Raw genomic sequence first — 13065 nt, 5'->3', positions numbered from 1 at the left:
CTATGAGAACCCTCTTACTTTCTGTGCTTCCTATGTGACCGACAGTGCTCTAAGCATTTCACATGAGCAATTCTAGATCAGTATGATTATTATCCATTTTACAGATGAGAAAACTGAGGCAAGGAAGTACACTCTAACCACCAGAAACTGAGGAGTACCTTGAATATTCCATTTGAAGATTTTGAATTCATCCTTATCTCATCCTGCCCTTTGCAGAAACAGGCACTGTTCAGATCTTCAGTGAAGTATCTTCAAATAAACTGTCAGTAAAGCATTAGAGTCTGATGTATAAGATATTGGAGATATCTACTGGGAACCCCCAAAGTAGATATTATTATTATCTGAATTTTGTAGAAGAAGTTACGTAATTGTCAAAGGTCACCTGATGTGTCATGGCTGAGTGGAGATTCAAACCCATTTCTGCTGAGGTGTTCCCACCACCTTTGCCTCCTTCCCTGGTCCCACCCAGCCGTAAATCCAGTGTCTTAGACACCAGAAATCCCAGGCATGGGAGGTAGGTGCTTGATGCCCCATCCTCTATGGAAGAGAAGCTCAGAACGAGTCAAGAGGACTGTTCTACCAGGATGGCTTTTAGTGGTTTGGGTCAGAGAGTAAGAGTTGTGAGGTTATAGCTGTGGAACTGTCTGGGACAAAGCTGAAAGTGCTTTAGAAATGTTGGTGATTACAGATGGTCAGGAATGTATATTACAATTATTGATCCTATTATAAGCAATAGAGTAACTTGTCTTCTTTTTTAATTTCTCTGAGTACCCTTTCAGGTTGCATTCCTTTAGGGTCAGGGGCTATGTGTGTATCTCCAGTCCTCAGCATAGGCTCTTGCATATGTAAGAGCTTAGGGATGGATGGTTGTGTGATAGGCTGGGTGCCTACTTGGCTGTATGGATGGTTAAATGCCTGGACTTAAGGGAGGAGGAGATGGACAGGAAGGAGGAGGAGAGGATAGAAGATAATCGTGGGTGAATGGCCACCTGGTTGTGTGATACCCTCCTCCCCAACAGAGGAAGGCTAACAGACACTGTGCACTTTCATACTTCAAAAGCTGATGGCACAAGAGTAAAAACAGCGACGAAGAAGGTAGGATAATCTGGGGGTGGGTGACCCCTGACTGGGGCTTCCCTGGTGGTGCAGTGGTAAAGAACTCGCCTGTCCATGCAGGAGTTCCCAGTCCCTGGATTGGGAAGATGCTCTGGAGAAGGAAATGGCAACCCACTCCAGTATGCTTCCCTGGGAAATCCCATGGACAGAGGAGCCTGGTGGGCTATAGTCCATGGGGTCGCAAAGAGTCGGACAAGACTTAGCAACTAAGCAATGACCCCAGACTGGTGGAAATAGACTGGACAATGGCCAGAAAGAGGATCTACAGAGGCAGGGCAGGCCATGAGTGATGGGGAAATCCACACAGCGGGCCACGGGGAGCTTTCCGGGAGCCAGACTGATCCTCCGCGCTTGGCAGGGAGGAGCCCCAGGTCCAGCCAAGCTCGGCAGAGGCACTTCTGCTCTCTCCCATGCTCTTAGGACTCATTGCTGGAATAATCATTTTCTCGGAAGTCCCCAGAGAATCCTTTTATCCTGTCACGAGAGTGCTAAGCCTCTTTGCGGCCAGGGCCGTCTCTCCAGAGGCAGTCCTTGTTTGCCCTCTGGGCTGTGAGAGAGGGACCTGGGGATACAGCTACAGCAGTGCCCACCCTCCATCACCATCCTCACTGTCATTGTCACCCTTAAAACCGGCCTGGAAGATGGGGATTGTTTGCTCCAACTAATTTGAGAACAGGAAGGCCAGGGAAGTTGAGTGACTTGCCCGAAGTCACCGAGGTGAGAAGCCAGTGTGGACCTCCCAACTTCACCACCCCACACTGCCTGCCTGCACAGTCCTCTCCCAGACCAGCTGCCAGGGTCCCAGTGCAGGACCTAACTCCCCTCTCCTGGGCTGGGGGTGGCCTGCTGCTCAGAGCTTCCGAGCCCGGGCTCGTCACGTGACATGGGGGAAAGGAAGCTAATATTCCCGTCTGTGACACTGGCCTATATTTATCCCTGCGCCCAGGCAGTTAGGAAACTGTGGTGCATTCTTGGGAATTTATGAGCGAAATAAACATTTAAATGTTTCTATAAGGCTTATTTAAAGAGAACAAAATGTGACCTGCTGGCTTATTAAAGGGCAAGCATGCTGGGAGATGGCCCAACTCCTGCAGTGCTCGGCTGACTCCAGGGGAGGGGAGTGGATCTCTGGGGAGGCTGGGCCCTGGAAGGTGAGAAGGCTGCCCCTGCTCTCTTTCCTCCAGCTGTGTATTCAGCCTGAAGGGCTTCCTGGAGGAAGGGGATCATTGGGTAGGGGACAATTTGGAAGAATAAAAGAGGCGCGTCAGAGGCCCACAGGGCACCAGAAATCAGGGGATGTGAGACCCAAGACCTGGAGACAACTTGTACGGGCAACGTGGGTGGCAGGAGGCCAACAGACCTGGCGTTTGTCTCTCCCCAGGGTTGTGCAGCCCTGGACAGTCTGGTTTTTATTGTTGTTGGTTAAGTGGGAAGTGAAATATGAAAAAGGGGGAAAGAAAAGAAACATATTCATCCCCTATTCCACACTCAGGGCTTTTGCTTTCGTCTTCTCATCTCCCCTGCACGATTCTGTGAGGTCAGGAGGCATTCTCACCCCACGTTGTTCATGGGTGTCCTGAGGTTCATCCTCGGAGTTGCTGGAAGGATTATGAGAAAACACACAGGAAGTGCCTGGAGCAAGGCCCTGCAGGCAGTGGGTTGGACTAAATGCCACTTCTTCTATCCATGTTCGTTTCTTTGCTTCTCCTGTAGGTAAGAATCATCTTTGCTTTGTCTGAGATGCAGGTGGTGAGCGGGAGTGGAGCCAGGTCGGGGAGGCCTTGGATGTGGGCTTCCCTGGGAGGCCTTGGTTACTTGGGCTTCTGTGGCCGGGTGTCCCATGGAAGATGTTCTGTGGCTCCATGACCAGAAGTGCAAGGTCCTCCTAATTGAACTCCAAAAGGTTTTGTAGATGCAAAAATAAGAACAACAGTCTCCTCCAAACCAAATTCCAAGGTCGTTAATTGAGCCCCAAAGGTACCAATAGCAGACTATAACATCTGACACTCATTGAGCATTTACTAGCTGCCGGGTGCCCTTCTACAAGCTTACCATCTGGAGCTGCCACACTTAGCAAATGAAACAGTTATGTTCATGCAATATTTGTGACATGTGTGTTAGTCACTCAGTCATGTCCGACTCTTTGCTACCTCATGGAATGTAGCCCGCAAATCTCTGTTGTCTATGGGATTCTCCAGGCAACAATACTGGAGGGGGTTGCCATTCCCTTCTCCAGGGGATCTTCCCAACCCAGGGATCGAACCCTGGTCTCCTGCACTGAAGGCAGAGTCTTTACCTTCAGAGCTCCTTTACACTAAATACTTTGGTGTAAGTATTTGGGACCTACTTACACTAGAAAATTAATTGTTGTTTATTTGAAGAGTATCCTGTATTTTATCTGGCAATCCTATTTCTACATTAGTCTGTGGAATTCTTGTAACTACGCTGTGAGATAGCTTATTTATAGATGAGGCACAGAGAGGTGAAGTCACTTGCCCAAGGTCACACAACTAATGTGAAAAGCTGTATCATGAACTAGTGTGGCTCCAGAGCCTGAGTCCTGAAGTCCTGGAGCCAGGAACCTGCCTGGCAGATTCTGTTTGAATGCGCCGCCCAACAAGCTTTCTTGAGGCCCTGCCTTCTGTTTTGGCAGCTCAGAGCGGGAGCAAGGATGAGTATTTACACGGCATTAAAACCTGGCAGAATTCACCCGGAGGGCCCTTGGAATCTTCCCACACTCTCTCCTGATTGCTGACTCCCCCGTTGAAGTGAAACCCAGCCAGCACAAGACTAAATGTTCCCCACAAAAACAGTTTTGCAGAAAATTAGATATTGCCTGGAGCTTTCTGTGAGCTGATTAGGGAGAGAACAATTTGATTTTATTAGTGTGTATTTTGTACACATTGGAAGGAGAGCATGAGGACATTCCAGGGCATTCCATCTGGGGATTAGAGGATTTCTCCCTGATTGCTTCGTGCCTCTTGGCTTTTAAGCAGTTTCAAATTGTGTGTGTGTCTGTGGTTACATGCTTGGCACTCACCACCAGGGGCTCGTTTCTGCCTTTCTGTGTGGGAATCTTTGCCCTTGGCCTTCCTCCGGGTGAGGGTACCAGGAGCCCCATGTATGACAGTCACCTCTGGAGAGTGACTCATATTCACCCCTTTCACCAGGAGTCAGGGGAAACTCCACTGGAAAGTAGGCCCTCCAGTGCCTTGCAGACCAGTTACCTCACAGCGTCAACCTTGAGGGCACCCAACCGGACCGGCAGGACCGGCGGGACCCTACCTGGGATGGGTAGCGGTGGGGAGGAGGGTACTTCTACCTCACTCCCCTCCCACTGTGCTAGCTGGGGAAGTATTTCAGAGGTCCTCCTGGTTCACCTTTGTCTGCGTAGGCCCTAGCATAGACCATAGCATGTAGGAGGCATTCAATAAATGTTTGCTGGATAAACAGACAGAATTAAGTGTAATAATGTGCAAAAGTTTACAGACTGGCCACTCTCTTAGACTCTAAGACTTTTGAAAACTTTTGTGTCAATCATTAAAAAAAGAGGGGGCGGTTTAAAACAATCTGCACCATGAAAAACTGAATGGAGCTGGAAGACTAAGCTGGGTTGGGGAGGAACAGAGAGAGGGAGAGAGGGAAAGGGGTCGGGGAAGAGTGAGCAAGTTATTTCACATACTCCATAGTCTATGCTCCAGCTACACTGAGGAATCCTTAGTGCTGTTATGCCTTTTACTAAGGCTGTTTCCTTTGCCCAAAACCTCTCCCCTAATATCTTCTTTTTAATTAATTAAATTTGGCTGGGTCGGGTCTTAGTTGCAGCCAGGAGCTTCACTGAGTCACGCGGTATCTTTCGTGTGACACAGACTCTCTAGTTGTGGCTTGTGGGCTTAGTTGCTCCGTGGCACGTAGGACCTTATGTTCCCTGATCAGGGACCAAACACCTATCCCTTGCATTGCAAGGCAGATTCTTAACCACTGGACCATCAGGGAAGTCCCTCCTCTAATATCTTTGTATTGCAAACTCATATTCATCCCTCAAGAGCTAGCTTAAATGTCCCCTCCTCTGGAGAGTCTTCTCCAGCTCCCCTCATAAGAGAGTTCGATTTGCTTTCCTTTGAGCTTGCAAAGAATGTGGTCATCCCTTATCACCTGATATGTATTATCAGTATGAGTTACTTCTCTGTATCCCTTGCTTGTCTGTGAGCTCTTGAGGGTCTTTGTATCTCATACTGCTTCTGGCACATGATGCATAACTAAAATGTGTTTGTTGAGTGAGAGAGAAAAGTGATTTGACAATGGTGTGACTGTTTATTGATATATCAGTCTTGTGCTAAGGTACTTTGTCAACATTATTTTTAATCCTCACATCAGCTTTGTGAGTTGTCATGGGGCATAGAGAGGTTAAGTAGCTTGCCCGAGGACACACAGCTAGTGGATGACTAGCAGAAATTTGAGGGTGTGATTCTTCCAAAGGAAAAGGAAAAAGGCAATGCTGCTTCCTACTCCCACCCAGCCAGAGTCCTTGTCCGAAGTTTCCTTCCATGTGCTCAGGGATTCTGAGGACTTCTCCCTGTCTCATCACTGCAACTCCCTCCTGCTGAAACATTGTGGAACACAGGGATCTGGCATTCCCTGGCTGGACTCAGAGACTCTTCCCCAGCTCACCTGGCCTCATGTTTGAGGCCAAGGGAGGGAATAGGCACAGATGAAAATGGAAGAGCTGGTTTCACTAAAAGTTGTGGGAATCAAGAAGTCCAGATAACTCTGTATAGTACCTACTTGACAAGAAAGAATAATGTGGAAACGAGAGAGGGCCTCCTCCCCACCTTGCAAAAAGCCAACCCCTGCATACCAAGGGCTAAAGAACACAGCTCAGCCTGGCTCTGTGAGGGCAGCCCCCAGGCCATGGCTTCATCGAGGCCAATAGAGGTAAGAGCACTAATGCCCAGAGGCTCTAGAAGGACATGACCTCCATAGAAAGAGGCTGTGGGGACCCACTGCTCTGAAGCTCCAGGAAGCTGCACTGATATTGTAGGTGGTGTGACATGCTCAGGAGCATAGGGAGACAAGCCTTTGGTAGAGAGAGTAGGGCATTCACAGAGGGCTGGAACATCATACACCAGTATGGGAGTGCAGGGCAAGGAGAAGGAAAATGATGAAGGATCATAAAAGAGGACCCACAGAGAGTCTCCCAGTTATAACTGGGAACAATTCTGAGATGGATATACTGGGACATCAGGTGGCAGAAAAATCAGACATACTATTGTTACTGTTCATTGGTCCTATTTCTGTCTCCAATCCACTTAGGTGTGGGAAAACACAGGTTGACGTGCATCTTTATGAATTCTGTTGTATATCCTATACAACATGCTTTTATTTCATTCATTCATTTACTCACTCAACAAATATTTATTATACATATTTGTAACATACAAATTTGTATGTTATATTTGTATACATAGGGTTTTAAAACTCACACAGCCATTAGCAGCATAACAGTATACCATTTTTCACTATAGCTGCTCCAACTTACAATGTAATAACTTTCATTTTGGTGGCTAGAAGTTTTGTTCTATTTTGCTTAGTAGTTGCAAACTATCTCAAAAATTCAAGGATTGGCCTGTAACTTTTGTTATTATTTCAGAAATATTTATTTATTAAAACATTTTTACAAAGTTAGAAAAGTTAAAAACCATGTTCCATTACCCATGGAACAAATCACCTTTATTGAAATGTCACAATTAGCCAAATGGAGGACTGTCACTGGGTATCAGGAATGTGTGTGTCACCACCTTTTCTGCTGGCCTGCATCCTTCCCCAAGCAGGCTGGTTGCAGCCTAAGGACTCTATTGTTCTTTTCCTATTAATACATTGTTAGTGAGAAATAACCAGGAATTGCTTTGTCGTTTCCTAATCTTAGTGCCTAAAAGATAAACCAAGTTAAGCTAGGTGAATGAAGGAGAAACTTTTTTCTTTTTCTTTTTTCTGGATAATCCAAATAAACTGCCTTTGGCCCATATCAAGAAGGCTATGGTATCACAACGTTGGAATAAAGGTCCCAGCTTTTGGAAGCTTAACTCCATCTGTGTTCTTGTTCTAAATCACCAGGACCCTGCCACCGCAGGAATATCTTGCAGTCCACCCACCATCATCCTGACTGGGGATGCCAGTTCACCGGAAGGAGAAACTGACAAAAACCCGGTCGACAGGTACATCCTATGTGCCTAATCTATGCAATAAAGGCCACTATTTCCTAGCAGGTGGGATTACACAACTCTATTGTTTTTTGTTGTTGTTGTTTTGTTTTTTACAAATCTTTTCTTCTTTCTTGATGATTTTATTGATGAAATCTAATCAAGCGGTTTTTCAAAATGGGAGAGAGAGCATGGCATTTTTCCATTACCTCCCCCTCCCCCATATTATTTTCTCTCCTGGATTCAGATCTTTGCACTTGGCTAACATTTAAGAAAAGCACAAATTATAGCAGGGGAGTTTCCTATCATATCTGCCCACATATTCGCAAACAGACCTGAAAGAGGTGGATTCTTGACTAGTATTCTGCCTGTGTGGCAGATGACCTCGTGGGAGGAAGACGGGCTCAGATGCACGGGGACGTCACTGTCTCAGTCTCACAGCACTAGCTCATGCCTTCGTCTAACTGGAATGAGAGGGCCTAAGTGTAACTTCCAAAAAGTTGCCAAGATAACTCTAATACAGATATGTAATGAGCCTGTGTCAAAGATTTATTTAACTCATTAATGGGGTGGGGGGACCATCAGGAATACAAAACCAGTTCAAAAGAGAATACAAGAAATGGACATACTTAATACAATCAGTGAGGACAAGAAAGCTGGAATAAGATTGCCAAGTTAGATATAAAATAGGTTAATGTTTCATGGGACAATGAAACCTTTTTTTTTTTTTAATGTTTTTTCCCCAACAGAAATCATCTGCATCTCTACCAGGCAATTACTCACATTTTATGAGTTTTCTGCAAGTTAGATGGTCAGAGTCTGAGCCCTGATAAACAAAGTTACATCTCCTCAGGGAAGTGGTTGAGCAAGCCTCAGAAGCACCTGGTTTTGGGGGGTGGGACTTGTTCAATCAATCACACAGAGGTGGACCCCATCCCCAGAGTTTCTGATCCTGTTGGTGGGTGGGGCCTGAGAATGTGTGTTTCTAACAAATCCCAAGCTTAGACGAGATTGAAAGCCATGCTCTAGGATGACTTTAAAAGCATAGGCAAACATCTAGGCACCTATTTACACGCTCAGTGGACAAATTTTCTTAACAAGGTGATTCTGTCCTGTCTTTCAGAGCCCACAGTCCCCACAGGAGGCTTTCTCACCGACACTTGAAGGTTTCCACTGCTTCGCTGACTTCTGTGGGTAAGGACTAGGCTGATTTCTCTTATTTCTGCAGCCAGAGGTAGAGGGCCAGCTGAAGGTGTGTTTGAGTAGGAAGACTGAGTTCTGGCAGCTTGGCCTCCTCCCCACTCCTGTTTCTCAGATGAGTCCGTTCCTAGAAGCCCAACAGGGCAACATCGATGAGGCCTCTGTGTTTGAGCCCAAACATCTGATTTCAGTTTGTTTTGGTAAAAACACAAGTCCTGGGCATACAGAGGAAGATAAGGCAAAGGGAGACAGAAGGGCTAGGTGAGCCTCTCCACCCCCAGCTAGAAAGGCCCACATCCAGGTAGGTGTGGGCTTAGCTGCAAGGCTGGCTGCCCCAGCCACCTTCTCCTTCCCCAGGGTACCTCAGAGCCTGCTCTGGACCATCTGAACGCAAGTACAGGTGTGGGCTCTGCCTGCATGTCACTCACTGTCGGTGAGGAGGCTGACAAGTGAACGGATAGAATCAAGACACTGTGGCCAGGTCCTTCCCGGAAGGCTAGGGAAACTGAGTCAAGAAGGGCAACAATTCTGGGTAGAGACGGGGAGGGCTGGATAGGTATTCCAGACGGGGGAGTATGTGAGTTGTGGCTTAGAGAGGTGGACAAGAGGGAGGAAAGTTCATCTGGATGGAAGAAGCAACACTGTTGGGGAGCAGGAGCCTTAACAGAGCAACTGAATGCTTTGCTGTGTGTATTAGTCAGGACTCTCACATCACAGAAGCTCAGCTTAAATTAGCTCATGCCAAAAAATAAATAAAAGCCAGGGTCTGTGTTTTCAGGGTGTGCTAACCCCAGGTGCTCACGCTGGGTCGTGAACGATCATCTCATCCGCCCTCCCCAGTCTCCTCTCTCGTGTGCTGGCTTTCTTCTGGGCAAATGTCTATGAGCAACTTATATCCCTTCAGTGAAAAGAGAGTTCCTCTTCCCCATACACCCAACACCTTCCTCAGAATTGCCTCTCACTGCCTCGCCTGGCCATCCCTGAGCCAGCCACCCAGGGGGACTGAGCTCATGCACTGGCTGAGGATGGTACACAGTTCCATTACTGGTACATGAGATGAGGCAGGCGACAGGGTTTAGCTCCTTCCTGATTCCCCAACATGACTGCGACTCTAGTGAGCTTCACCCAGTGCAGACTGGGGAGCTCTGACGGGAAGAAGGAGGAAAGGAGGCTGGAGAGGCACAACGGAGCCACTCACCGCGGAGGGGCTGGAGGAGAGGAGCATGTGGCTTCAGGAAGAGTGGCTGGGCCCAGCTGGGCATCTGATGTCACCCTGGGGACCGTGAGGAATCCTGCGGAGCTGAGGCAGGAGAACTGCATGGGCAGAGCAGGCTCTTAGGATGGTCACTCTGAGAGGCAGCAGAGGATGGGATGGTGCAGGTAACCTGGAGGTGGAAAGGACCTGGGAGGTGCTGATGTAACTGAGCAAGTAAGTCACAGCTGATGAGCAAAAATGGAGATGAGGCACAGGTTCCACGGATATTTACTTGATGATGAGTTGGCAGGACCTGGGTGGACTGAGAAAGAGGAAAGAGTGTGGAGTGACTCCCATGTTTCTGAGCAGCTGGGTGAGAGGTGGTATCACTCACCCAGGGAAAGTCTCCTGGAGAAGGGGCAGTTTTGGAGAAGGATAGGGGTAAGGTTTGGAGAAGGATAGAATAAGGATAGAGGAGCTTCCCAGGTGGCCCTAGGGGTAAAGAACCCGCCTGCCAATGCAGGAGATGTAAGAGACACGGGCTCGATCCCTGGGTCAGGAAGATCCCCTGGAGGAGGGCATGGCAACCCACTCCATATTCTTGCCTGGAGAATCCCATGGACAGAGGAGCCTGGTGGGCTACAGTCCATCGGGTCGCACAGAGTCGGACACAACTGAAGCGACTTAGCACAGCACGGGGTAAACAGTGTGAACAGAGGGAAAAATGATGGAAGGTGGCCTTGGGATTGTGTCCTTGGCTCGTTAAAGGAACAGAGACCCAAAGGGAGCACACTAGGGGAGCAGATAGCACAGGTGGGGCTCCTGATGGTAGAGTTTAGGACAGGGAACCTGGGGGATGTCATAGTCATTTGTGACAGAAGGCACGCCACAGCCATGGGCTGGTGGGGCTAGGCCTGCTGAGGGAGCCTGTCTGTCCCCATGTAGCCCTCTCCAGGGTCCAGAATTGGGCCGAGGTTTGACTGGCCGAGTCCACTCTGGGTAGCATCTGTGGGCTCGGGGCTGGGGGTTGGGGGCAGGGCTGAGGCCCTGAGACACCAAGGATTCCATGGGTCTCACCTGGAGCTCACTTGCCTCTGCAGACCCTGCAGGGCACGTCATTGACCTGGTCAATGACCAGCTGCCGGACATCAGCATCTCAGAGGAGGACAAGAAGAAAAACCTGGCGCTACTGGAGGAAGCCAAGTCGGTGAGCGAGCGGTTCCTGACCCGCCGTGGAAGGAAGTCCAGGAGCAGTCCCGCAGACTCCTCACCAGGTAGGACAGGTGGCCACTCTGAGCCCCTCTGAGGGGCATGGGGGTGGGGAGGGCCAGACAGCAGTTGTAGCAGGAGCCCTGCCTCTGAGGGGTGCACTCAATGCACCTACCACCAGGCCTCTGGGCCCAAGGAGGATTGAGCCTCATGGAGAGGATCCTGTGAGGGGAGGGCATCTTGCCCCATATCAGAAGCTCTGAAATACCCAACTCTAGCTCAGAAAACTCTCTTACCTTTCAGTTTTGGGGGGCTATGTGTTACCATTGTGTCCTCCTGCTTTGCCAAGAAATGCTAGCCCATATGATACCCATGAACTTGACCTGGGCTCCCCAGTCCCTGAACTCTGAAAGGAGAGAAATCCTCTGTGTGATGCCAGTGTGCACAGACCCCTGGGCCACCCTGCAAGTCGGGTCTGTGTGGCCTCCTGCCATCCCCCCAGGAGGCCCTGTTCTGTGGGCACCTCCCCTGCGAAGGTCAGGAGAGGCCGGCACTGGGCTCCCTCTCCTTGACCTCCAGCTGGAGACCCCGGGAAGCATCCTAGCTACTAAGGGGGAAGGAAGGCGGTCTTTGGTGTTTTTATGAAATTTCTGGATTAGAAGGTTTTCCTGGACCCTGAAATCCTCCTGTTAACCCTTTGACTAAAGTCACTCTTTTTTCTTGAGCAAAAATTTGGGGCAGTTAGACAGATCTGAATGTACTTAGGAGACAAGGTGTGCAATTAAAATCAGGGCCATCCTGGCAAGTCTAAGAGGTACAGCCTTTGGAGCCATACCTGCCAAGCGATGCCAGATCCTCTGTTTCTAGAAGGTACTCTGGGTTGAGGCCAGGCAGACTGAGGAGTAAGATCCAAATTGCCGTCCGTATCCCTAAGTAACTTCAGTGCCCCCTCTGTTGGGACAGGTAGGGGTTGGGCTGTGGCAGAAGCCTTATATAGAGTCTAGAATCAGCTTGTGAACCCGATGAGGCAGACCCGGTCCCCAAGGGTGAGACATAACCTGAAAGGATGTCTTTGTCAGACTGAAGTCCTGAACCTTCACAAATGCTGGCCAATTTGTGTGTCTCCACAGCTGTTTCCCCAAACCTCAGCCCCGGAGCTTCTCCTGCATCCTCTCAGAGCAACTCCCTCACGGTCCCCACTTCGCCCGGTGAGGTCCAGTCCCCCGACATAGCCTGCCCTGGCTCCTCCCGCTGGGTGGCGGTGCAGTCCCTCCACTGGGCCCCAGGGCTCCCATCCTGCGGGCTTCCCAGGCAGGACCCCCTCTTGGCCCCTTCTCCCGGGGCCTGACTGGGCTGCCTCAGAGGAGGAAGATATGCTTGCTTTCAGGGCTTCGAGCTAGCATGGGGAGATGGGCCTGGCCCAGGGTGAGGATGGGCGCAAGGTGGTGGGAGCGAGCTGTGACCGGGGCCCCTTGTCCAGAGAGGCCTCAGAGAGAGGGGACCTCAGAGCTTACTACAAAGGCCTCCACTTGGGCCACAATTTGTATTTTGACTGCTTCCCTTCATGAGGCTGTGTTCAGAGCCATAACCACAGCTCAGCCAGGGAAGGAGTGAGGTGCCCAGGAGAGCAGGTTGCCCTGGTTGGAGCTGCAGGGCAAGCTCAGGCTCGGGCCAGGCAACCCAGGTTCAGAGTCCAGCGCTGACTCTCTTGGCTGTGTGGCCTTGCTCTCCCTCTGCCCCAGCCTGCTTATGCGGTTTCCGTGATGATTAGACGGGGGCTCCCCATGGAGCAGCATTGTGAGGGGTATTCAACAAACACTGGCTCCAAGCCTGCGGGGCCCGAGGGAGGACCTTCTGGGGAGGACAGCTGAGCGTCTGGGGGCGCTGGGCATCACTCACCAGCATCTGGACTATTTTAGGTTTGGATGTGTGCAGTGCCCCACCGTCCCCTCTGCCCGGAGCTCCACCACAGGTAACGGGGCTGCTGTGGGATCTCTGTGCCGGCCAGTCTCTTCTCTTACCTCTTAATTCCTGAGAGGCCCCCTGTGACCCACTGGAGGTGGGGCTGCTGGGCGGGGGAGGCATCGACACCACTGTAGGGTCTCCTTGAGGGTGTTTCAAGAAGAGATAGGGTCTCTTCACGTT

General features: G+C 49.9%; 1 protein-coding gene across 4 annotated transcripts in view; it reads left to right on the top strand.

Annotated features, from left to right (window-relative positions):
* Positions 1 to 13065, top strand: part of IRAG1 (inositol 1,4,5-triphosphate receptor associated 1) — a 132608-nt gene that overhangs the window by 66522 nt on the left and 53021 nt on the right. For all 4 annotated transcript variants that reach the window (XM_070473383.1, XM_070473382.1, XM_020911116.2 and 1 more), the window contains exons 3-7: positions 7231 to 7331; positions 8440 to 8510; positions 10812 to 10985; positions 12051 to 12128; positions 12840 to 12892. In XM_070473383.1, the coding sequence (XP_070329484.1) occupies positions 7231 to 7331; positions 8440 to 8510; positions 10812 to 10985; positions 12051 to 12128; positions 12840 to 12892 (477 nt within the window). The remainder of the gene's footprint in view (positions 1 to 7230; positions 7332 to 8439; positions 8511 to 10811; positions 10986 to 12050; positions 12129 to 12839; positions 12893 to 13065) is intronic.

Source organism: Odocoileus virginianus, chromosome 10, assembly GCF_023699985.2.
Source record: "Odocoileus virginianus isolate 20LAN1187 ecotype Illinois chromosome 10, Ovbor_1.2, whole genome shotgun sequence".
Lineage (NCBI taxonomy): Eukaryota > Metazoa > Chordata > Mammalia > Artiodactyla > Cervidae > Odocoileus > Odocoileus virginianus.
This window is presented reverse-complemented; position numbering and strand designations above follow the sequence as displayed.